The sequence below is a fragment of the Megalobrama amblycephala genome, linkage group LG4, assembly GCF_018812025.1.
Source record: "Megalobrama amblycephala isolate DHTTF-2021 linkage group LG4, ASM1881202v1, whole genome shotgun sequence".
NCBI lineage: Eukaryota > Metazoa > Chordata > Actinopteri > Cypriniformes > Xenocyprididae > Megalobrama > Megalobrama amblycephala.
In genome coordinates this window covers 47,020,283-47,046,611 of record NC_063047.1, presented here as the reverse complement: position 1 = coordinate 47,046,611, position 26,329 = coordinate 47,020,283, and the positions used below count along the sequence as shown (strand labels likewise).

The window sequence follows — 26,329 nt, the reverse complement described above, 5'->3', positions numbered from 1 at the left end:
CTTCCATAGTATTTTTTTTCCATACTATAGAAGTCAGTGGGGTCCATTGGTTGGTTACCAACATTATTCAAAATATCTTCTTTTGTGTTCAGCAGAAGAAAAATTCGTACAAGTCTGAAACGACTTCAGGGTGAGTAAATGATGACAATTTTTTAATTTTGTTGGTGAACTATCCCTTTAATGTTTCTAAATACTAAATTGATGTTTTGTTTTTTAGTTGCAGACAAAATCAATAGCTCAGTGTGTTGAGTATTACTATAACATGAAGAAGCTGAAAAAGTTAAAGCAACGTGGCCGAGCAGCCATTAAAAAGGATGGATGTGGAGAGGACGCTGTACGTTTCATTTCAGTACATGAACACATTATTAGTCATTACATCTCCATATACATCATCTATATTCATGATAGTGGAATTTGTCTTCATTTACTATTGTCCTCATTGCTACTATTTTCCAGAAGGAGCAGACAGACGAAAACACACAGCAGAAGACAACAGCTGCTGAGGGCAAGGTGTGTGCCAGGTTAGAGACACTACATTCTACAGCACACTCATGGAGTTATATGCCCTCAAATACATGGAGTGACACAATAAAAAAAAAAATCTTTTTGTGATGTTAAAGGGTTAGTTCACCCAAAAAATTAAAATTCTGCTATTAATTAATCACACCCTCATGTCGTTCCAATCCAGACTTTCGTTCATCTTCGGAACACAAATGATCTTTTTAATGAAATCTGAGCGATTTTGGTCCCTCCGTTGACAGCTACACAACTGACAATTTTACGCTTTAAAAAGATCGTAAAACTAATCCATATGAATTGAGCTGTTTATTCCAAATTTTCTGAAGAGACTTGATCGCTTTATATGATGAACAGATTGAATTTAGACTTTTCACATAAACATTGATCAGCGAACATAAACAAGCTCAATTGTAACTGAGCTATTTGCGCGTCAAGAAAACGTGCTGCGTAACACAAGAATGAACCTGATTGGTTCTCACATGGGTCAAGTAAACATGCTTAAGTTTTTGTTTACCACAACTGATGGGTGAGTTGAATGTTTATAAGTGAATAAAAAGCCTAAATTCAATCTGTTCAACGTATAAAGTGATCGAGTCTCTTCAGAAAACTAACTGCTAAACCGCTCAATTCATATGGATTATTTTTATGATCCCTTTATGAACTTTTTGAAGCGTCAAAGAGGTAGTTGCGTAGCTGTCAATGGAGGGACAGAAAGCTCCGATTTCATAAAAAAGATCTTCATTTGTGTTCCGAAGATGAACGAAAGTCTTACAGGTTTGGAATGACATGAGGGTGAGTAAATGACAGAATTTTCATTTTTGGGTGAACTAACACTTTAAACTAAAAATAACACATTTATGACACTATCCTGTCACTCAAAGTCTTGTTTTTCATAGTTATAATTGGTCATTTAAAACTTTTTATGAGCTTCTGTTCTAATCGGTTGTAACATGCAACAAACAACAGAACATTTTCTAATATTTATTCATAGAATGCACATTTCTAAATGGCACATTAAAATTCACGTTACCTTTTACATCCAACAGAGATGTGAAGAGCCACAGATCCCCCTCAGTCAGGATAGAAACTAACTCCAGATGGCAACGGGTATGAAAGGACACAGGTCAGAGCTGAAGCCTGAAGTTAACTGAAGTCTGTTCGGTGTTTCAGAGGAATCCTGTGTGAAGTGCTGAAGTGTGTTTTAGACTACAGTAAACTCATTCAACTCATTGTCCAGAGATTAATATAGACCCTGAAATTAGGCATAACTGTAATCCAAATTAAAGTTCTCATCAAAAGAGTAGCCATCTTTAAGTGGATTTACAACTGTTTATTTGTTCTGTTCAAATTTTGAAAGAAGTGCACAATGCACAGAAGTTAACAATATTTGAAGTTCTTAAAATGTTCCAGATTAGTGACTGTAGTATGACAGGGTTTCAAACAAAAAAGGGTTTCCTTTTCCCATGTTTATTCAACTGTTTGTGATGCTCTTAAGTTTAGAATCAATATTCTCTCTCACTTCAGAAATATGCATCTTTTCAATATTCCTATCACATTTTTGCAGTAAAAAAGTGGTATATTTAAATGATAGTAATGCACAACAGAACTGTAAAATCCTACCAATTCATTATAAATCTACAGTTTTACAAGTCAACTGATTTCCCCTTTTCATTTGAGGTTATCTTCAATCCACGTGACCTATAATAAGGTTATTAAATTGCAGTTTTACTATCATATGCCTTTGAAAACAGCTGATGATGTCAATGTTTAACATGTTTACTGTTTATAATATTACTATAAAGTGTTCGGTTGTCTGATTTCTCTTTTGTGTGCTGTTCCAATAGAACAAATGTTTTACTTTAGTAATGCTAAATTTGTTAAACAAAATAAATGAGAACTGAAAACACACCATTTTCCACCTGCAATTCCCAGACTCCAGAATATTTCATACAACACTTTAATCTGATCATGCTACCGATAGAATACACTGAAAATTCTAAAGTTGCAAGTATGAAAAAGATTACTAATACCTAATTTTGCATGTCAATATCCAATCCCCCATAAATATAAAGGAGGAAGTGGTTTAAATGCATGCATTACTTTAACAATGCATGTAATGCTTGCAACACTTTGTAAAGTGACAATAATATTGAAGTAACACTATATGCAGAATTTGAAAAAAAAAAAAAAAAAAAACATATTAAACAATAATACAACAGTTACTTCCTGGCCTAGAATTGACCAAATTTGATTTGCGGTGTTCGAAAACAGAGTATGCGAACGGTTCAGAAAAAAAGCCTGATATCTGCACGATTGTGATGACCTATGGCCAAATCACAGTCATACTAATATTCAAAACAGCAGCTTGATTGCTCGTGCTCATATTGCGTAATTCAGTAGAGACAAGTTAAGAATGTAGTAAAACAGATTTAGTAAAACAATATCTATATTAGTCACAAGACATTAACTACACAGACCCTCAGGCCTCTTAGAGACCAAAAACCATATTAAACAATAGTGTCACAAATTCCTTGCACAAGGAATGTGTTATTTCAAAACTCATTTACATAACTGTATTCATCTCTCTCCATAATCCTTGCAACTAGAACCCATTGATGATGGAAGTCATCAGATAACCATGTAATTAAAAGATTAGTTCACTTCAGAATTAAAATTTCCTGATAATTTACTTTGTCTTTCTTTAGTCAAAAAGAAATTAAGGTTTTTGAGGAAAATATTCCAGGATTTTTGGACTTCACCGGGGCATAATGGGTTGAAGGTCCACATTGCGGTTTCAAAGGCCTCTACACAATCCCAGCCGAGGAATACAAGTCTTATCTAGCGAAACAATTGGTCATTTTCTAAATAAAAATGTATATACTTTAACCACAAATGCTCATCTTACACTGCTCTGCGCCACACATTACATAATGGTCATGCGTAGGTGGAAGTACCGCGGTGGGGCAAAAAACTCCATCTCATTTTCTCCTCCAACTTCAAAATCATCCGACATCGTTGTTTTACTTTTTTTGTGAAGGCTGACTTAGTCTTTGCACGTTCGCTTTCTAAACACTTGCTCAGTACTTCTGCCTACGTCACGCGTGACCTTTCCAACTTGATTACGTAACGCGTGGCGCATCGCAAAGCAGCACAAGATGAGCATTTTATGTTGTTTAGAAAATTACCAATCATTTCATTAGACAACACCCTTATTCCTCGTCTGGGATTGTGTAGAGCCCTTTGAAGCTGCATTGAAACTTCAACCCGTTATACCCCATTGAATTCTACAATATGGAGAAAAATCCTGGAATGTTTTCCCTCAAAAACCTTAATTTCTTTTCAACTGAAGAAAGAAAGACATAAACATCTTGGGGGTGAGTAAATTGTCTGAAAATTTTAATTCTGAAGTGAACTAATCCTTTAGAAGGAGCTTATTGTGGGATGTGACAGAAGAAATGTTCAAAAATTAAACCAGAAAATAAACAAACAGTGATCATGACTCTTCCTCAGGCACACGAACCTTACTTTCATAGGACACTAGAGTCTGGTAAAGACTTTCTCTGCTTTGGTTTCCACTGACATTGTTCCACTGGTCAATTTCACGTACAGAGGTTCCACCTTTCAGTTGATCTACGTAATCAGTGTTCTGATGGAGAAACAAAATATGATCAAGGTGTTTAGACCCCAATGTGGCCCTTCTTTGGGTCACCGGAGACTCCCTAGGGGCAAAGGTCCGATCGGCGGAAACAGCAGTTGCTGGTATGGACAGGTATTTTCGTGCCAGTCTGGCTACAGCAGGAAAGCGATGCTCCTTGTTGCGCCACCATTGCAGGGGCGAGAGGCTGCGTTTGCAGAGTGGCTCTGCAATGTAATTCTCCAGCTGCTGGTGAATTTCGGGCATTCGCTCAGTAGGGTCCTCGCCCAGAAGAATATCGTACATGCTTTGTGGGAGAGGACTCATTCGTATTCGAGGCGTGAGCTGTAAATCTCCCCTCAGTGGAGAGGTCATACTGGTCCCACTAGAACGTCTTTTACGTTCGTTGGTGTTCTTGAAAGGTGATCCAACAACCTCAAGCGCGTTTTCATTGACCTGTTCTGGAGATGATATGGCAACGGAGGGCTCGCTTGGCTGCAGCTCAACGCTGTCACCTTCCTCTGCTGAGCCACACGATTCAGGAGAATCCAAAGAAGCCATTGCAGGAATTGTCAAAGAATCATCCAATCCAAAATCTGCAGGTTCTACACTTTCATCCACAGTCTCTTCCATTCCCATGCTTTGTCTTCTTTCTCCATTCCTTCCTTTGCTGCTTGTGAAAGCCTGAACAGATAGCAGCTCTTTCACCTTGTCATGCAGCTTGCTGCGGGCATGAGGGCTAAGAAACCGCAACTCTTTAAAACGTGGGTCCAGAAATGAGGACAGTACGGCATGGCACTCCAGAAGAGCATCTTCATCACTCAAACTCCAGCGTTTGTCCATACCAGCACGAATTCTCTCCATAACTCCCCTCACCACTGGACAGGTGCACTCCACAATTTTCTGTCCCAGGAGCCTGGACACTCCTTGGAGGCACGGCATTAGGGCTGAAATTGGTCCATTGATGTCCTCGCTCAAAAACGATGCCGCAATGCGAACCGTTTTTAGCACAGGGACCAGTTCATGTATAAGGCGCCACTGGTGATCCGCCAGATTTGTTGCAACTTTTTGCTCCTCTAAGACAGAGCTTACTACCCACTTGAGCTCCAGGAGACTCTCGCACATCTCAATAGCGGTGGTCCAGCGCCCTGGGTCATTCAAGACCAAGCATGCGGACTCTTTATTAACAGCCTCTGCTTTCTGGCTCAGTGCTGTGGAAGCGCTCACATCATGCTGGAAATGTAGGACGATGGCACGGGCATCTGCCAGAGCTTGTCTAACAGTCTCCACGCAAAGTCCCTCCTGGACACAGAGTTTCAGGGCCTGTCCTGCACAAAGCAGAGGTGCCCATCCCTCCGGAAGATTACTCGGGGGAGGATGGCTGGGTCCAGCAAATTCTTGCTGATATTCCGGATCAATGGTCATATTCTCCTGACCCCCAGACTCAGATCTACTTGGGGTGTCATGCACAACACAGAAAACAGAGTCCTCTGGAAGCTGGAACTCGGAGAGGACTCCTCTCAGGGTGTCTGCAAAGCTCGCTTGCCCTCTCTCAGATGGGTTTCCCTTGAATTCGGCTACCGGTCGGGTCTCGAGCACGCAGCGTGCCAGGCGCCAGTGAGAGTCCACAAAGTGCGCACTGACTGTAAGGTAGAACTGACCGTCCCCGCCAACCCCACATCCATCTACAGATCGCCAGTATTCGGTGCAGAGGGTCAGACAGTGAGAAGCTAAACTTGTCTGAAGATGCTGCTGAAGGCTTTGCTTGAGGATGTGGTACCGATGCCAAAGTAGACTGCCGAGCAGAGATGGAGAAGGCACGGGGTAGTTAGGCTCTAGGCAACTCAGTAAGAGCTTGAACCCCCTCTCTTCCACCACAGACAATGGCTGAAGGTCTCTGAAGACCATCTCCAAGATAAGATCGGTCAACACCTCGGCTCGCTTGTTACTGCAGGCTCTTGTGCCAGTGCGGATGCTGCTGCCTCCAGCAGTGCTGCTCATCTCCCCTGCAGGGAAATTATACATTAGGCAGCCCATATCTGTATCTTGGTGTGCAATGACATTTGAACTAGAAGTACCGCTTCCTGCCGCACAGTCAGGAACATACGTGGTCCGAGCAGGTTTGGTCTCTCCCATCTCAGCTGTCAGTACTTCTTCCTGCTCCTCTTTGACAGTAACGGGTAACACTGGTTGAAATGCAACATTGCCTGTGGTGTTGCATCTGTTGGCATGTAAAGAGGTCTGAATGTGAGAGTGTAACGCTGCAGGGGTGGGGATGCCTGCTGTGTTGTGAGGGGGTACCGCTCCTTCCCGAATGCTGTGTTTGCGTCCTAAGTGTTCTCTCATGGAAGTAGTGCTGTTGTGAAAGGAAAGCTGTCTCTTACAATGGTTGCATTCAACTCGATGCAGACTTAACTGAGTGTAGTGGTTCCACACTTTCGACGTGCGTCGATCAGAAAATGGCAAAAAACGCTGCATTCTTCTCCGAAGATTTTGACCACTGAGGCTTGCAGGATGCCTTTCAAGTGGGAGATCCATGTCTGTGGTGAAAGATAAATTAAAACAGAAATAAATTTAAAATGAGTGTTTTAAGTAAAACAAGATTACACATGATAAAACTTTAATCCTAAACCCTTAATGTGATGTCAAGGTTTTTTGTAACAAATATCTTTTCATAGAAATGGTATGTCAAGGTTAAAATGTGGTCCTTGCAACCTGATGATTTCTGGGGGTCAACACAATTCACGTAAAACTAAAGTATCAGCACTGTGTATTTTTTTCATTTCTGACCCTTTCCTTAAAGGGATAGTTCACCCAAAAATGAAAATTCTGTCATTAATTTGTCATTCCACAGCCATAAGACTTTCGTTCATCTGCAGAACACAAATTAAGATCTTTAATGAAATCTGAGAGCTTTCTGTCCCTCCATTGACAGCTATGCCAACTGACACTAAAATTCATAGATTGTAAAACTAATCCATATGAATTGAGTGGTTTAGTCCAAATTTTCTGAAGCGTCACGATCGCTATATATGATGAACAGATTGAATTTAGGCTTTTATTCACATCTAACCATTAATCAGCGAACATAATCAGAAGCTCAACCAAACCTGCTTGACATGCAAGAACAAACCTCATTGGTTCTTGCACACGAGAATGAACCTCATTGGTTTTTGCACATCAAGCAAACATGCTTGAGCTTCAGTTTACCACAACTGATGTGTGAGTTGATGAATGTTTATATGTGAATATACACCTAAATTAAATCTGTTCAGCATATAAAGTACCTCTTGAGAAAATTTGGACTAAACCACTCAATTCATATGGATTACTTTTACAATCTATGAATTTTGAAGCGTCAAAGTGTCAGTTGGCATAGCTGTCATATGGATTAGTTTTACGATCTGTTTATGAACTTTTTGAAGTGACAAAGTGGTAGTTGTGTAGCTGTCTATGGAGGGACAGATATTGCACAGATTTAGTTCAAAAGATCTTCATTTGTGTTCTGAAGATGAATGACAAAAAAGTCTTATGGGTTTGGAATGACATGAGGGTGAGTAAATGAAAGATTTTTTTTGGGGGGGGGGGGGTGAACTAACCCTTAAATTCTATGACATTACTCACATAAAGCTTATTAAAATATTTTGTCAAAGTTTCTCAGCTCACTAAGTCACTGTGAGTCAATCAGTTCTTGAAAGAGTTTCTAGCTAGCTAAAACATTATACAAACATTGCAGTTTGGTCTGATTTTATGTTCACTGTGAAAATACGTGTGGCTGCACAAATGTTTCCAGAACAAAATATATGCATTTGGTTATATAAAAGTAAGACTTTTTTGCAGCTACAATATAGCTTTCGTGTTGCACACATAACTGTGAATGAAGTATAGCATGTCACACAGCACACACTGCCGTCTCTGCTTGAAATCAATTCAAAAGCATTTTTTTGTTTCTCGCGGAAACATGTAGAATAAATTATAAGGTTTGTATTATGATAATGACTCTACATCAGTCACAGCGCTCTTTGCTCGTCACAAGAGTATCTAGGCAGAGAACAATAACCATGCAACATGATACTAATGAAACAATTCCGCTATTATTTACATCAAACGTCACTGGATGTTCTTCCGGGCGTGAGTGCGGGCCATTAAGCTTTCATCCGCTTCCAGCCTGAGTGTTACCTCCATTAAACCGTACACGACTCAGCAACTGTTATTTGTACAACTTATTTTCGAATCTGAAAATAAATAATACCTTATTAGTAACATATATAAAAAATCTCAGAATTCCTGTTTATCCTCCGCGCGTTTGCGACCTACACACTGGACGTGCTTAGCGCGGCCCCGCTAGGGTACCAGGATAAAGTGCGCGCAGCCAAGAGAAGCGAACAATGTCTATCATTCAGGTTTATATAGCATGACTGCGCGGCGCAGCCAGTGTAACTCAACTAAAATTGGTGAAATTAATCATTAACGTATATGTAAACAAAAGTAATGAGTTAAATACCACATCACGGTGAACTGTTATTTTGAAAACAACTATTTAGCGACAGCCCCTAAAGTCTTAGAGAATTTACTTCCGATTTCCGCATGATGTGTCAATAAAACAAATAACTTCATTCAGGGGATGTGAATGGGATATTGCTTGGATATCATTCCCTACAGTGCGGTTCAAATCTAATCTGACAAAATGGATTACTCTGGAAAAGAAAAGGAGGCTTTGGCCATTATGGCTGAGGCAGACAAGAAAATGAAAACGTCGCATTCGATGTTCGGAACGTTTTTCGGGTAAAAAAACATTTTGTTTTTTGTGCATCTCAGCAATAATGAATGTGCAAATTTTGCACCTTAAAATCTAACTAAAGTGCTTGGTATCAAACAGTATTTATTTGCAACAAACAATGTTGATATCGTTCATGTTTATTAATTCAATTTATTTAAAAAAAAAAAAAATGCCTTATTTGTAATATAATGTTCGCATTTTGCTGTCATAAATCTACTACAGTTGTGTGTTTTTTTTCTAGTCTGCAGATTTTGCACAAAAGTGTAATGGTCAGCTAGCCAAGTAGCATCGCATTGAATGTATAAAGCGTCATAATAAACAGAGTTGCGCGCACTGAATGCACCGTTTGCCTCTCGCTTTCAATCATACGCCCCTCAAACCCAACGCACACCAAGAGTGCGCTCTTTTCGCTCTTTCTCGCTCTTTTTGCCCTGGTCTGATACTTTTTAAACTCACCCATGCTGCCTTCGCCTGGCTCTTCCGTGCACAGTCTTTCACCGCCGTTGGCTACTGCGGGGATATTCAGTCGATGTTTCACTCTGAGGTGTTTTATCATGTTAGCTGTATTTGAAGAGAACTTAAAGTTCGTCTTACACAGCCTGCAGTAAACAGTGGCATTGCTCTCATTTTTGATATAGTACTTCCATGCTACTGAGCAATATCGGGCCTGTGTTTTCACACTGATTTCTGGGTCCTCTTGCTTCATGTTGGCCATATCAGGTCTGAAAACACGTTTTGTGAATGCAGGCGACAGATGCTCATAGCGCCACCTAATGGTTTGAGTGAATCTCCCCTCTTCATTGTAGGAGTTCCTCCAAGGTCGAGGAGGCCTGTGAAATGTACGTGAGAGCTGCCAACATGTTCAAGATGGCAAAGAACTGGAGTGGTACAAAACAGCAACTTTTGCATCACAATATTAAGGTGTTCAATAAGCACGTGTCATTCATATTGTTATTTTGTTTTCTTCATTTAAGCCGCAGGAGATGCCTTCTGCAAAGCTGCACAGCTGCATTTGCGGGTGCAAAACAAGCACGACGCAGCCGTAAACTTTCTTGATGCTGGCAATGCATTCAAAAAGTCTGATCCTCAAGGTACAGCGCTCATTGTTAGTTTTCGATACTGAACAATACAAATCTCTTAGTGTTTCTGTTTCAAAAGGAGTTTGATTTCATACAACTTCTCTACACAGAGGCAGTAAGCTGTTTCTGTCAGGCCCTTGACATCTACACAGATATGGTAAGAAAAATTACCTTATTTAAAGGGTTAGTTCACCCAAAAATGAAAATTCTGTCATTAATTACTCACCCTCATGTCGTTTCAAACCCGCAAGATTTTCACTCATCTTCAGAACACAAATGAAGATCTTTTTAATGAAATCTTGAGTGATTTCTGTCCCTCCATTGACAGCTACGCAACTACCACTTTGACTTTGATTATTGTTTATATGTGAATAAAAAGCCTAAATTCAATCTGTTCATCATATAAAGCGATCAAGTCTCTTTCAGAAAATTTGGGCTAATCCACTCAATTCATATGGATTAGTTTTACGATCTCTTTATGAACTTTTTGAAGCGTCAAAGTGGTAGTTGCGTAGCTGTCAATGGAGGGACAGAAATCTCTCAGATTTCATTAAAAAGATCTTCATTTGTGTGAAGATAACCTTAAGTCTTACTGGCTTGGAATAACATGAGGGTGAGTAACTAATGACAGAATTTTCATTTTTGGGTGAACTAACCCTTTAAGTGTTCCAACACAATACACAATTCATCATAAAATATGTAATAAGTGTGCTTGTTTTTTGTTTTTGATGATACACTTACAAGTTCTCATTTGTGTCCACAGGGTCGTTTCAACATAGCAGCAAAACACCACATATCTATTGCAGAAATCTATGAATCTGAGTTATTGGACATTGAGAAAGTAAGTTGGAAGCAATCTTTTCTTGGAAAGGTGCACATTTATCAGTAAGTGGGTCAGATGAATATGGATAGCAAGTCAAAAGTATAAAAAACACTACAATTTGTGGTCAGTAAGATTTTTATTTTTGAAAGAAATTAACATTCTGCAAAGGATTCATTAAATTGATCAAAAAATCAAAGTAAAGACACAATTTTAGAATTCTGTTTTAAATAATTGCTGTTTATTAACTAGAAGCAGAACAACTTTTCTCAACATTAATAAAAAATGTTTCTTGAGCAGCAAATCAGCATATTAGAATGATTACTGAAGGATTACTGAAAAATTCAGCTTTGACATCACAGGAATAAACTACATTTGAATATATTTTAAAATAGAAAAGTTATTTTAAAGGGTTAGTTTACCCAAAAATGAAAATTCTGTCATTAGTTCCACACCCGTAAGACCTTCGTTCATCTTCAGAACACAAAAATAAGATTTTTCCGAGGGCTCAGTGAGGCCTACATAGACAGCAAGATAATTAACACTTTCAGATGCCCAGAAAGCTACTAAAACTACTTGGCGGTTTGATTCACGCTCTGAACCACTGATTCGAAACAAAAGCTTTGTAAAGCTTCGAAGCTTCATGAAGCAGTGTTTTCAAATCGCCCATCACTAAATATTGTTGAATAAAGTCGTTATTTAGGGTTTTTTTTTTTGGTGCACAAAAAGTATTTTCGTCGCTTTATAATATTAAAGTTGAACCACTGTATAGTCACATGAACTGATTTAAATATGTCTTTAGTAGCTTTCTGGGCATCTGAAAGTGTTAATTATCTTGCTGGCAATAGAGGCCTCACTGAGCCATCGGATTTTATCAAAAATCTCTTAATTTGTGTTCCAAAGATGAACGAAGGTCTTATGAGTTTGGAACGACATGAGGGTGAGTAATTAATTTTGGGTGAACTAACCCTTTGAGTTGTAAACTTTCGAATAGTAGTGTATTTGCTAATGCATCGGATGATCCATACTGAGCTAATCAAGTTATCGAGAACCCCTTTATGAAATAATAGTGTTTATTCTTATGCTATTATTTGGTCCCAAAATACTTATCTTTGTGTACAGGCCATTTCTCATTATGAACAGGCAGCAGATTATTTCAAAGGGGAGTCATCCACCAGGTACTCTACTATAGTCTTTATCTGCTTTCATATATCACGTTAATCAAACTAGGTGTGAGCACAGAAGTTGTGTTGTAAATTAAATGATTGCATTTAATATTATTAAACTAAACATCTCTTGTGCTCTCTCTCTCTCTCTCTGTAGTTCAGCCAACAAGTGTCTTCTCAAAGTGGCGAACTATGCGGCTCAGATGGAGCAGTATCAGAAAGCCATTGAAATATATGAGCAGGTCTGTGTGATCTTCTGTCAAAAAGCTGTTCATTTGTTTTATTCACCCTTCATGTTGAGTGACATATTGTGTCTGTTCAGATTGGGACTTACGCCATGGACACTACCCTGTTGAAGTATGGTGCTAAAGACTATTTCTTCAAAGCAGCGCTGTGTCACTTCTGTGTGGACATGCTCAACTGCAAGGTGACGTGCAATTTTGCCTGTTCACAGTCTGAAGAAGATATTTACAATGTAACTCTGATTTATCATTATTTAATCCTTGTTCTCTTCAATAGCTGGCTGTACAGAAGTATGAAGAGCTGTTCCCAGCCTTCTCAGATGCTAGAGAGTGCAGACTTCTTAAGGTGAGTCTTTCTTCCAACACATTTAGTTGCTTACATTTTCTTCTATAGACTTGAATTGTGATTTTAGATTATGGGTCAACATCAGTTGAGGTTGAAGATTTGCCCAAATCCTTACCTTTATCTATTAGGTTTCCATTGTCTCTTATTTGTTTTGTATATATTTTTTATATATGCACACTACCGTTAAAAAGTTTGGTTTTGAAAGAAGTCTCTTCTGCTCACCAAGACTACATTTCTTTGATTACAAATACAGTGAAATCTGTGTGAAATATTATTGCAATTTAAAATAACTGTTTTCTATTTTAATATATTTTAAAATGTAATTTATTCCTGTGATGGCGAAGCTGACTTATCAGCATCGTTACTCCAATGATCTTTCAGAAATCATTCTAATATGCTGATTTGCTACTCAAGAAACATTTTTTATTATCAGTCATCAATGTTGAGAACAGTTGTGCTGCTTAATATTTTTTGATTTTTTGATCAATTTAATGCATCCTTGCTAAATAAAAGTATTAGTAAAGTATCAAACTTTTGAGTGGTAGTGTTTGAACGTTTTGTGACGCTTTATACAAAATAATACAATGTTTCTGCACTAAACAGAAACTTCTTGATGCATATGAAGAGCAGAACATTGATGCATACGCTGATGCAGTAAGTTCTCTTGTTATATTGTTTCAGGTTTTACACACAATGCACACATTTTACCTGTGGTAATTCATTCATGAATTAAGGCCTGTTCACACCAAAAAACAATAACTAAACAGGGCTGGATTTACCTCATATTGTGACATAGGCTAAATACATTTTTGGGCCCCCCGAATATCCCACCCCCGCCCAGTACTACATACTGTATATCGTCACTGTCAGGCGGAAACCTCATATGTCCAAAACTGCTACTAATTGTTTTCACACATTACAAAGAATAAATATCTGTATTTATGATTTATAAAAATGTTTTTCACCACTATTTTTAAGACTGCCCCTCTCCTTCACCTGTAGGACATTTACTATAATGCATTTATAACAATAATATCTTAAACGGCTAAACCGGAAGTAATCTTGACAAACTATATATCGTTAAAAAGCTTTCAGACTCTAGTTTTCATATTTGGTGACTGATTTTCAAAAGAACTGACAGAGTGACTGACAGATGCCAAATCTTTCCGTGTTTTTTATGTGTTTTAGGGATTGAATTCAAATCAAATATTAACATTATTGCCCAAACTACTTCTGAATAGGAAGACGACTTCATAAATATTATGAAAAGTATGGTAAAATATGGTTCAGATCACTCAAACCAGATCACGCAAAACATCACACAAGACAATTAACAATAGTTAAAGGTGATAGAGAGGATTTTTTCGTCGACTGAGAATCCAAAGACTGTTAGTGAGTTTTTGAATTGAGCGCATGCGTAAGAACAACCCCCCTCCTTCACAGCTCAATTCGAGGGAACGCCTCCCAAAACTCGTGCACGAGTATTGGAACACGAGTGTTTACCACTGGCATTCGCTGTGTCGTGTTTTTGCATTCATTATGTCGGACTCACCGCAGGTAACTCATAATCTGCAATTGTTATTCCTGTCTCCTGACAAAAACATTGCATGCAGCGCCTGTGGAGTGTGGAAAGTTACTGGAGAGCGCAGCCGCGCTCGTCTCTCACAAGGAACGTCACGGCAGTGATTGACAAGCCAGAGGGCCAATGTTTTTTTAAGGCCCTACCTCGTGCACAGATGATGTATATTAATATTATTCCTTTCAGTGCACCTAATAAATAGTCTTTTATCAGTTAGTAAAGACAGTTTCAAGTAATATTGCAAAAATGTATAAAACAAAACATCCTCTTTAGCACCTTTAAATTATTAAACTCAGCAAGACACTGGCACTTCAGGACTAGAGTTGAGGAGTTCTGACATACAACAGTAAAATGTTTTGTATTTTGGGTCTGTAGTTGCTTTTGAATAGTTGACTACAGTAGTCAACATTTGAAGTGGATCAAAAAAGGTTAATCAAAGTTGTCTTAAGAACTAAGTTGTCCTAAGAAGAAGTTTTTAGGACAACTTTGATGAAAGGTTTTGATCCACTTCAAATGTTGACTACTATATATAAGTGAAATTGGCCCACAAACAGCAAGATTGTAAAAAATTTCTGTATGCACATTTCACAACATCAGCGTGTTGAAACTCTGCATGCATGTTCATGACGTTAAATGAAAAAAAGTCACAATTTCAAGAAAAACTATGTAGGTTAGATAGTATTTCAAAGAATTCATAGCTAGTTTTTGCCATACGTGGCTGACAAAAAAAAAAAATCTGTATAAAAAAAGTGGAAAAAAGCTGGTAATAAGAGGTAGTAAAAAACTAAAATAACAAAATATAACCAAGAAATTTTATTTTGGGTCAGTACAGTTGTCTTAGAACATTAAAATATCACAAATAACTGATATTTCCGACAACTCAAAAATCAACACAGGTCAAATGAACCCATAACAGAACATAAAGGTTAATCTGTAAATCGGCACTTCTCACATGTTGCCGGTACTCTGACCGCCTCGCCCCCAGAATGTGATTTCAACCAAGGTGGAATGGAGATACAAGGTTCAGTCACAAGCTCTTGTTATGATGTTTCATTGGTTAAATATTTGCCAAACCCACAGACAGATGTAAAGGATGACCAATAGTAATGACAATATGGAGCTACAAGGTTTCTGCCCGATATTTAAAATGTAGTTAATTTAGATAGTAAATGTCTTACAGTGTTTTACAATTAGAGTGAAATAATAATAATAATAAATACAATTATTTCTCCTCCTTGTAATTGGGTCCCCCCCGGATGTGCAGGCATAGGCACATGCCTAGAATGCCTATAAATCCGGCCCTGACTATAATGATAACTGTATTAGCATCCACACGGATTCCCAGTGGACGAAATCATTCTGTTTATTGTAAGTGTGCTGCAGTTTTGTCATTGACTGCTTTAAATGCTCGAGCTGTGATGCGGACTCTGCTATTCATTTGTATTTATGGTCCTTGTGAACGGGCCTTTACTCTCTGCAATATTCTGCAATTATAATTATTATTTTTTTATTATTAGGTAAGGGAATTTGACTCCATCGCCAGGCTTGATCAGTGGCAGACCACTATGATACTTAGAATCAAGAAGACCTTTCAGGACGAGAACGACGACCTTCGCTAATGTGAAGTCATGATTCCAAGCACACCACCCATTCTCCTGTCCTTCCTCTCTCTTAACTATTATTCCATTCTCACAATGTATTTGTGTAAATTAAGGTCACGTGCACTTTGTCTTGAGCCTTTTTCTCCCAAATCCTACAGTCTTCAAGGAAATATAGCTTTTATCTCCAAGAACACTGTGAAGTCTTCTAGAATGACACTAGGTAGGATTTATGTTACAAGCTTTGACAGCAACTTTCTTTAGTTTTAAATGTAATGGATTATAAATGTGATTATTGTATGCGTTACCATTTTCGTCCATGCTTGTGCAGCTTCAGTAGTTGTTTTATTTATCATTCTTTTATTATTGGTTGTAAATTAACTTTTGATTGTCATTTATTCTAGATCCAGCCGCAAGGCTCTTTATGTGTCAACATTAATTAGTAGAACTTATTATCAGAATCAGAAAGAGCTTTATTGCCAGATATGTTTACACATGAGGAATTTGTTTTGGTGACAGAAGCTTAGTGATAATTATTATTATCAGTGATTATAATTATTATAATGAAGTATTTATAATTTGTGCAAAATACTGTAACTATGATAAGCTAGAATCGGCTGAAACGACACTAATTGCCATTTTCTTGTTTTCCTCTATGTAGGACATGATCAAGAACAAATTTTCTTCAGTTGGGATAGTTCACCCAAAAATGAAAATTCTGTCATCATTTACTCACCCTCAAGTTGTTCCAAACCTGTACGAGTTTCTTTCTTCTGCTGAACACAAAAGAAGATATTTTGAAGAATGTCGATAACTAAACAGTTGATGGACCCTTTTGACTTCCAAAGTATTTTATTTTCCATACTCATAATATGGAAGTCAATGGGGTCCATCATCTGTTTGGTTATCGACATTCTTCAAAATATCTTCTTTTGTGTTCAGCAGAAGAAAGAAACTCGTACATCATTTTTGGGTGAAGTTTCCCTTTAAAAACTGATTAAGAATTATCATAAATTAAACATAGAAGAGTGAATCTGTATGATGGTAATTGCAGTATTTTGAAGGACTGGAGGATGTGAGGTTGTATTAGTCCTCTGTCTGAATGTGCAATGGTTAACTGTGCAATTTCTTTATGACGTATAGTGAATGAAATGGTTTTTACCAACCGTTCGGACACATTCCTCAATACTTGAGTCCCTTTTTCAAAACTCTTCACACAGCGAGCATAACATCAGTCTATGTGGACTAAACTGTGGATCATTCTTTTCTCACTTAGACAAACACTGCCAAAACTCTGAAGCATGTTTACATACTCTTTTCAAAACTGTTAAACCTAAGCTCAAAACCTAACATAACACAAAAATAAATAAGACAGCAATTTTCTACATTTCTACAGAAATACCATATTGAAATATATTCTGAATCTAAAAAATAAAATGCTATCAAAACGATTAGATGTAGCTGAATACCTACAGTACTTTGGTGTTTTTTGCTCTAAAAAACACAAGAAGCATGTCCGAGATGTGCATTTTAAAAGTTGAACATACATAAACTCGATAACCGTGTTTTAGATCGGCGTATCATGCACAAGATGCTACAAGAGACCAGAGAGTAACAGTTAAAGACTTCCATCTAGCGTGTTTACATAGAAGAAGAATGGAAAAGTAGCGCAGTGGAATGGAAAATCATTTGGACCATGTAACAAACACTGCAGTGAATTGAAACAGAGATGTCATTCTTGTTTTGTAAAGAAATTTTTACAAAAGAAAATGTGTAATGCTACCTGTTGCTAGTGATTTTTAGGTTGTCGTTTCATGGGTGACAAAGTGTGTTTGTTTACTTTTTGTGTTATGGAAGAAGGACTTGATCTGAGACATGTATGGAGTGTTTTGTGTAGTTTTAGTGTATTTCGAACGTCAAATTAACTGCTGTGCCAAGATGAATGTTGTTTTGGACAACTGTGTGAAGGGTTTTTGAAAAAGTGTCATAAGTATTGAGAAATGTGTCCTAGCGATTGTTTAAAAAAAAAAAAAACCTTACCTGAGGAACCAGCTTGCCAAAAAGTTGTCCTAGTTTTTCTTAAGCTAATATCATGCTGAGTTTAATTTATTGATGTTAGGGTACTCAAAAAACACTCAAGTTATTTAGCCTGTTTAAGATTACACATTTCAATTAATAGTAAAATTCCATCAAATTGACTTGAATAATCCTTACACATTGTTCATATTATGAATTAAGAATTTTAAATGAGTAAAAGCTTAATAAAACATTTTGTGGAACAAGGGAATGGATTGTTTAGTTTATGTAATTCATATTCAATTTTAAAAAAATGAAAATATGTTTAAATTTAGGAATATATATCAAAAACCATTTGTAATATGAATATGTAAGGATTATTCAATTCACTTTGATGGAATTTTACTGTTAACTGAAATTTGTAAATCTTTAAAAAAAAGCTTACTTTTTTTTGAGTGCAGGATTGTATTGTTTACCTAAAATGCACTAGAAATTATAGGCATCTTATTTATTAAGTTGATAATTTGTGCAGTTAAATGTTTTTCGTGTTGACAGTTTCATCTACATACACATTGATGCTTACGACTAATTATGTACCAATACAGGACCTTGAGCATGGAAAAAAAGCATGGCAGAATAAGCTTAATGTAACAAAAAAATGAAGTGTAACACAGTACAAGGTGTTAAAACAGTCGAAGCATGCATGTATTCACCAAAGCTGTTAAACTGATTTAAAAAGCGAATAAACGATATGATTCCCCATATGATTTTTGTTAAGTTTTAATATTTCATTGATGTGGACGGACATACAATGACACTGTTTAGATCCCTTAATGAATTGCACATAGTATCTGACCTTAAAGCATGTGACCAAACTCCAGGTTTATTTATAGTCACGCCTCCATATTAATCATCATCCTCCTCATCTTCCAGATCCTCTGTCTCTTCCAGGGCCGCCGTCTGCTCCTCCAGGGCTGCTTTCAAAGCCTGCTCTTCCTCCACACTGGGGTCCAGGGCCTCTGTGATTTCAGGTCCGCTGGGGTACTCGCTTTGGGGCGGTGGGAGCATTATTGGGGTGTAGGCCTCTCCGATATATTTCAACCCCCAACCAATGTATATGTTTCCAAAATTCCTGAGAGGAAGCAGAAAAGGGAGGTTTTATTATCAGATTAAAAGAGATGATTAGACAGACTGTTAGTAGGTATTTACAGTTTGAAAAAGTAAGGTTCTTACTTGCCACTTGCATAAGCGTAAGCTCCAGGCCAGAGGTTGGAGCGCAGCACAGCGATGGAAAACTGAGGAATGAGGTTAGAGGAGGTCATGGAGCTCCAAGGAGGAGTGTCATTGATCTCTGTGGACAGAGCGCTTTCTGCATTAGAGCTGATCATTTAAACTGCTGGAGGTGTAGTGTGTAAATGTGATGCAGTGTGACTGACTTGCATCCTCAGACAGAGGCGTCAGAAGAGGAGGCCCAATCTCAGGCTCTGGCTCATCAGGTTCTTCCTCCTTCTCTTCCTCCTCGGCATCTTCATCAGCGTCATCCGCAGACTTCTTAGTTATGTTTACCCACACACATCGGCCCTAACATTCACATGTACAGTACTGTGCAAATTTCTTTGATTTTTCACCAAAAAAAGACAGTTATTCACATCTTTCGCTTTAATGTGCCAGTAGGAAATATCAGTTTACATTTCCAAGCATTCCTTTTGCCATTTTCAAAAACAAAAATTCTGTCATTTATTCGCCCTTATGTTGTTCCAAAACCTCTATGACTTTCTTTCTTCTGTGGAAAATTGACGAGGATATTTTGAAGAATGTTTCCGTTCCCTTTCATTTCCATTATATGGACAAAATTGGGTGTTAACAGGAACCAAAATGGTTTGCTTTTCAACATTCTCAAGAATATATTTATTGGTGTTCGCAGAAGCAAGAAATGCATACAGTTTTGGAATCACATAAGGGTGAGTACATAATGACAGAATTTTCATTTTTTTGGTGGATTATCCCTTTAATTGTAATAATCCAGTGAGATATTTGTACACACAAGAAGTCGGACAACAGATGATATGATCCACACAGAGATCTGATCTCACCATCATCGAGTCCGTCTGGGATTTCATGAAGAGTGAAAGAATTTAATGTAAATACTGTTCATTACTGTATATCATAAAAACTGACAACTGAATTCAGAGGTGTAAAGAGTACCAGAAAACCATACTTGAGTAAAAGTACAGATACCTTACAGTGAAAATGACTCCATTACAAGTTACAAGTGACCAATTCCAATATGACTTGAGTAAAAGTCTTAGAATATCTATTTTAACAGTACTTAAAGGTGCCCTAGAACCAGTTTTTACAAGATGTAATATAAGTCTAAGGTGTCCCCTGAATGTGTCTGTGAAGTTTCAGCTCAAAATACCCCATTAATTTTTTTTAACTGCCTATTTTGGGGCATCATTAACTATGCACCGATTCAGGCTGCAGCCCCTTTAAATCGCGTGCTCCCTGCCCCCCCGAGCTCTCGACTATAAAACAGTGCATTTACAAAGTTCACACAGCTAACATAACCCTCAAATGGATCTTTACAAGATGTTCGTCATGCATACTGCATACTGCATGCATGCGTCGGATCATGTGAGTATAGTATTTATTTGGATGTTTATATTTGATTCTGAATGAGTTTGATAGTGCTCCGTGGCTAAAGCTAACATTACACACTGTTGGAGAGATTTATAAAGAATGAAGTTGTGTTTATGAATTATACAGACTGCAAGTGTTTAAAAATGAAAATAATGACGGCTCTTGTCTCCGTGAATACAGTAATAAACGATGGTAACTTTAACCACATTTAAAACTACATTAGCAACATGCTAATGAAACATTTAGAAAGACAATTTACAAATATCACTAAAAATATCATGATATCATTGATCATGTCAGTTATTATCGCTTCATCTGCCATTTTTCGCTATTGTTCTTGCTTGCTTACCTAGTCTGATGATTCAGCTGTGCACAGATCCAGACGTTAATACTGGCTGCCCTTGTCTAATGCCTTGAACATGGGCTGGCATATGCAAATATTGGGGGCGTACATATTAATGATCCCGACTGTTACGTAACAGTCGGTGTTATGTTGAGATTCGCCTGTTTTTCGGTGGTCTTTTAAACAAATGAGATTTATATAAGGAGGAGGAAACAATGGTGTTTGAGACTCACTGTATGTCATTTCCATGTACTGAACTCTTGTTATTCAACTATGCCAAGGTAAATTCAATTTTTGATTCTAGGGCACCTTTAATTATTTTACTCATACTAAATATAGGCTCAAAGATGCACTAGTCCTCGACACCTAAGAGACGTGCTGGTGAAACACAACAAACAGCTGATTTGTGAGAAGAGCTATCATATTTATTTTCTATAATCAAAATAAAACCGAACACCTCAATATTGCAATAAATCAAGGTTTGACACAACAGCCTCTTAAACGTCTACAAACACTCAAGGTCAGTTAAGCTCAAGTGCTCAAAAAGAGCATAAGTAAATCAATATCCTTCAAAAAGCTATCTTCAACATAACAGATAAATAAAATAATGTTAAGTAAAATTAAAAAGTCAAAGCCTTCTTGCACTGGACGTGCCGGTTTCTCATCGGCGGCTGCCAGTCATGTCCTCATCTCATATATAAAACACTAACGATTCACAACTAGCTAATGCACTCGCATTCACGTAAAGTAGCATTATTGACAAATTTCGGTGAGTGAGGGCAAAACACACAAGATGTAGCACTTCCAGTGTTCCAATATTGCTTCTTTTGAAGCAGAAATAAACTGCTGCAGAAACAGTTAGGTGCCATGCAAAATGTAATGAGTAATTGCATTACTCATCACAAATGTAGTGGAGTAAAGAATACATAAACTCATTCAAAAATGTAGTCAAGTAAAGAGTAAAAGTTGCTAATATCTTTGATACACAGTAAAATTAAGAGTAGCCAAAACAATACTCAAGTACAGTAACTTATTACTCAAATACTTTACACCTCTGACTGAACTAGGAGTGAACTACATGAATTTATGGTGTAGTTATTTTGTTGAATTGTTTGGGGGTCCATGAAAGAATTTTTTTTTTTTTTTCCATGAAAGATTTTTTTTTCTTCTTCTTCTTTCAAATTTGGCAATTGTGGTACAATTGGAGCACAATGCTTGATTTTTACTGTTTGCCATTGCTATTACTAGAATTATTTACTATTCTGATTTTATTACTATTAGACTTATTATGGTAATCTACATAATACATGTAAAAGGAACACTGCAGAAACTAAGTGTTAAAATCCACTTCAATGGACATTTTAGGGTGGATGAATTCTGAACAGGCCGTGTTTCTTACCTGTGTAAGTATATGCTGTACATGATGGACCCATAGATTCAGAGACTCAGCCATCTCATTGACATGGATGCCCTCAAAGTTAGGATTCTCCTCAAAGCTGTCTCGCAGTCCTTCATCCTCACCTTCATCCTCCCCAAACTGGTAGAATCCCAGAGGGCTGACGTGCGTCCCTGCTGAGATGCGTGCGATCTGGGCACGCAGGTAGTTGGCCTCATTGCCAGGAAAGGGAGGGAAACTTTCAACAGGAGCATCAAGCCTGCCTGAGAAGAGCCTGCGGATCTGCCGCGCTGCTGTGATCTGAGCGGGGGTGACCACCGGCAGCCTGACCCACGGCATGCCGGGCTCTTGACACACAAAAAAAGTGAATTTGTTGGCGCCAGTGTGATTTTCTTCCTTTGGCACTGGAGGTGGTGGTTTGTAAGTGGATTTGGGGGGCGGATCAGCCTTCAAGACAAAAATTATTTTGGTCAAGTTTAGACATGCATTTGTACAGTTTCTAGCCTTTCATCAGTACTGGGTCCCCCATCAAAAAAAGTATGTCCATATTTTGATAAGCTTATTTGAAACTGTTATAAATTGCATGCGCAATAAAGATCTGCTTCGACAGAAGACATTTGGTAGTTTTGGAAACTACAGTGGATTGTAGGTAAATGTCCACCTCATCCAGCGTTCTTTTTGTTTTCTGGTTTAAGGTGTGGTCAGTGTCACATTAATGAAATTTCGCTAACAAAAAAGGCCCATTGTCATCAATACTGTAGTGATGTATGAAGCCACGCTCACACAGAAGTCACCTTCAAAACAAGCAGCTTGCTGTTGGTCAATGTAGTAAATTTGAAATGATGAAATCTGCATGGGGAAATCTTTCACCCTCACGCAAAATTCCTAATTCCTATTGAAATAACTAGATTTCACCTGTGAAAATTTGCTGAACAGTAAAAGTGACCGCACCTTTATAAAGTATCCTGATACTACTTCAGTTGTGAAAAAACTCTGCAAATGATTCAGTGTGTGAGTGAACTGTCCAAATGAATCAAACTGAATCGCAAACAATTTCAGACCTTTTTGCAAATCTGTTTGACTGATTAGATCAAATTCTAAATGTCTGATAAAAACACCTGACACATGATTGCTGATCAGAGAAAAGATTCTCCGGTCGGGATACGGTAATCTCCACTGATAGAGCAGTATCCTAAAACATAGGCAGCTGACTTGTTTCCTCGCTGCTCTGTCAGACAATGACTTTGCAGGCAGCGTTTGCTCATGATGGCACCTGACGAAACTGATTTCGGACAGACATCTAAGGCAGCGTAACGGTTTAATGATCTACAGCAAAATAGCACGAGTTTTGGGGAGAATTAAAGCGGATATATAAGTACTACAATAGTAATTTATCACTAGAAATGACATTAAAAGTGGAAAACACTGGTCAAAAACATACATTTACACACAAACTGACCACCAACTGCAACTTTCAGACGCCATCTTTAATTTTTAGCTTAACTGTCACAGAATGGAAAGCACAGGATTGTGTGAACATACACCTATGCTGCCTTCAAAAATTGATCAGATGAAGGTATCTCATGAGACAGGATGGATTTGGACTTGCCTTGATACTTTCCTATCTTGGAATGCATCCTCTGAAGGCAGAATCTTTCAGTTTTCAGATGCAGGCAAGGTTTTATCAGTAATATTTTGGGACTTGTGCCCCAGTAAAAAGCAGTAGCCCCTAACTGCAGAACACTTGAGATCCAGGGGGCGGAGTCGGTAGGTTAAGGGATATGTAAAGTGGGAGGAGTTGGATCCAGATCCAGGGGGTGGAGAAGGGTAGGTTTAGATCCAGTGGGCAGAGACGGGTAGGTTTAGGTAAATATGTAAAGTGTAAATCTTGTGTTCTGCAGTGAGGACCATCTCGTAAAAAGGGACTAGCGACACCCCTTCCTCTGTATCCATATGTTTTCCCTTTAAAGTTCCGGTCACATTAGCAATTTTGGCAAAAAAAGCCATTATTTATGGAAGCTTGTTTCCGCCAAAGAATAAAAAAAGGTAATTGTGGACTTTTTTTTTCTCACAAACCTCACAATTCTAAGTTTATATCTCACAATTTAGACTTTATAAGTCACAATTCCAAATTTATAACTCAATTCTGACTTTTTTCTCAGAATTGTGAGATATAAATTCTAAACTGTTAGAAAAAAAGTCAGAACTCTGTGATATAAACTTGCAATTGTGAGAAATAAAGTCAGAACAGTGACATAAATTCGTAATGCCAAGTTATAAAGTCCGAATTGCGAGCCTACTGTAAACTCACAATTCTGTGAAAAAATAAAGAATTCTAAGATATAAACTCGCAAAATTCAGAATTGAGAGATAAAAATTACCCTTTTTTATTCTGTGGCCTAATGGTTAGAAAGTCAGACTGGTAACCCGAAGGTTGCAGGAAATGTCTGAGGTGCCCTTGAGCAAGGGCGTGTGTGCACTAACTTGGATGGGTTAAACGCACAGGACAAATTCTGAGAATGGATTACTATTCTTGGCATCACATGTGACTTTCACTTTTTTTGCCTGTGAAATTTTGCTGTGGCCATCCTTTAAAAATATATTAAGAGCAGATTAATTAATTAAGATTAAGTAAGTTTTGTGACTTACAGCTTCCACAAGCTCCGCTTCATCCTTGTCCTCCTGTGGCTCTTCCTCTCTCTCCTCATCCTCATTGGACTGTTCTGTGCTCTCCTCCTCCTCCCCTTCACCCTCTCTGAATTCCCCCTCAGCCACCAGGTAGTTGCTCTGTGTGCCGAGGATCTTGCCCCAGAATCGACAGCGCTGGAGACACTGTGTGTCCACCAGCTGTTTCAAAGCCAGAAAGATTCTCTGCATCTCCTCTTTCCCCAGACCCACACCAGCCTGCTCAAAGAAGAACGCAAGCTCTGCAACATTCGGTAGAGGAGAATCCACCTGAAAATGGAAAATGGTTACCGTCCATGTTACCAAAAAGTCCATGTTTACAGTCAACTGTTCACCAGCATTCTTCAAAATATCTTCTTTTTTGTTCAACAGAATAAAGAAACTCATACAGGTTTGGAACAACATGAGGGTGAGTAAGAGATGACAACATTTTCATTTTTGGGTGAACTATCCCTTTAAATCACACTCCAAAGTTTCTGAATGTGATTAAATTAGATAACTACTTATCTAATCAAGCACTGATATTAAAGACAGCACAAGTACACTTTTCAAGCAAAGCACTTAACAAAAAAGGTTAGGTTTTAACGGTTTAGAGAGCATCATATGGTCCCTCAGGATCAGGACTCACCAGCTCTTCCTCCTGATCACCTTCACCAGCTGCCGTGCGCGTGAACAGCGTCTTCTGCTGCTCGGCCAGCAACAGAGCTGAGGATGAGGATGGACTGTCACGCAAGGTGTCCTGCTTCTCCTGAAGGATACTTCCTTTCAGCTCGCGACTCATGTCCTCTATCACATCGACCGCGTTCTCTGGACGCTCATCCATTACTTTGGTTAACAGTCGTACGAGGTGGTCATAGCTGGACAAAGAGGTTCAATTTAAAACATATTTTGTAAGCTCAAGCTTCTGTCCTCCAAATTTAAGCAATATCCGCGATTTTTAAACGTTTTAGACTCTAGGTTTAAATCTAAAGGTTGTGACAACATGCCCCGGTAGGACAAATGTAACGTTACTGAATCATTTTTTTATTAACATTAACTGAAAATACTAAAGTGAATCTTCATTGTTTTCCAATGAGTTCTCGGTTTAGTCTGTATGTAAAGGTGCTTAATAAGTTAGTAATAACAACTTAATAAAATAATAACTGTGATATACATACAGATTTAAGTTTGTTTTAGTGCTGTTCTTCATCATGAACGCCTTAAATCGAGCCGCCGCCTGCAGTCGCTCATTGTTCACCGCTTCTTCTGTCATCTCCATTTTAGTAAAACTTACAAACTTTTACTGACTAATTAAAAACAAACGATATATTTTTTCAATCCTTATTCTTATATTTCAAGGCAAATCTCCATTAACACAAACAGGCTTAGCGCAAACATTAGCGCATTTCCGCAGAACACTTCCGTCCGTTGCCATGGACTCAGCTGTGTAACTACAACAAACGTGTTGCCTGGTACCTTCTTCACTCTGATAGGCCGAATGCTGTCA

The 26,329-nt window shown here is 38.1% G+C and overlaps 4 protein-coding genes across 11 annotated transcripts in view; 2 read left to right on the top strand and 2 right to left on the bottom strand.

Moving 5' to 3' along the window:
• Window positions 1-2,427, top strand: part of znf541 (zinc finger protein 541) — a 31,311-nt gene extending 28,884 nt beyond the window's left edge. For 5 of the 6 annotated variants that reach the window (XM_048189627.1, XM_048189628.1, XM_048189629.1 and 2 more), the window contains 3 exons: window positions 218-334; window positions 457-521; window positions 1,566-2,427. In XM_048189627.1, coding sequence (XP_048045584.1) covers window positions 218-334; window positions 457-521; window positions 1,566-1,632 — 249 coding nt within the window. In that variant the 3' untranslated portion in view covers window positions 1,633-2,427. The remainder of the gene's footprint in view (window positions 1-217; window positions 335-456; window positions 522-1,565) is intronic. The other variant, XM_048189630.1, reaches the window with a different exon arrangement.
• A 31-nt stretch (window positions 2,428-2,458) lies between these two features.
• Window positions 2,459-9,681, bottom strand: si:dkeyp-117b8.4. 3 transcript variants are annotated; one of them, XM_048189623.1, is made up of 3 exons: window positions 9,390-9,521; window positions 8,256-8,388; window positions 2,459-6,693 (listed from the first exon to the last, which is right to left on the bottom strand). In XM_048189623.1, the coding sequence occupies exon 3, from the start codon at window positions 6,689-6,691 to the stop codon at window positions 4,013-4,015; it is 2,679 nt and encodes an 892-aa protein (XP_048045580.1). In that variant the 5' UTR covers window positions 6,692-6,693; window positions 8,256-8,388; window positions 9,390-9,521; the 3' UTR covers window positions 2,459-4,012. The 3 variants fall into 3 exon arrangements, with proteins under 3 accessions (XP_048045580.1, XP_048045579.1, XP_048045581.1); XM_048189622.1 differs by lacking the exon at window positions 8,256-8,388 and having other exon boundaries at window positions 9,390-9,681; XM_048189624.1 differs by lacking the exons at window positions 8,256-8,388; window positions 9,390-9,521 and adding an exon at window positions 8,406-8,489.
• Window positions 8,713-18,543, top strand: napaa (N-ethylmaleimide-sensitive factor attachment protein, alpha a). Its single transcript, XM_048189642.1, has 11 exons — window positions 8,713-8,938; window positions 9,740-9,819; window positions 9,908-10,024; window positions 10,123-10,169; window positions 10,776-10,853; window positions 11,955-12,010; window positions 12,156-12,240; window positions 12,321-12,425; window positions 12,518-12,586; window positions 13,190-13,240; window positions 15,683-18,543. The coding sequence occupies exons 1-11, from the start codon at window positions 8,841-8,843 to the stop codon at window positions 15,782-15,784; spliced, it is 888 nt and encodes a 295-aa protein (XP_048045599.1). The 5' UTR covers window positions 8,713-8,840; the 3' UTR covers window positions 15,785-18,543.
• Window positions 18,544-26,267, bottom strand: rsph4a (radial spoke head component 4A). The gene is made up of 7 exons (XM_048189641.1): window positions 26,001-26,267; window positions 25,472-25,700; window positions 24,808-25,113; window positions 22,162-22,605; window positions 19,216-19,360; window positions 19,013-19,130; window positions 18,544-18,911 (listed from the first exon to the last, which is right to left on the bottom strand). Exons 1-7 carry the CDS (start codon window positions 26,099-26,101, stop codon window positions 18,686-18,688), a joined length of 1,569 nt encoding a protein of 522 aa, XP_048045598.1. The 5' UTR covers window positions 26,102-26,267; the 3' UTR covers window positions 18,544-18,685.
• Window positions 26,268-26,329: the final 62 nt, after the last annotated feature.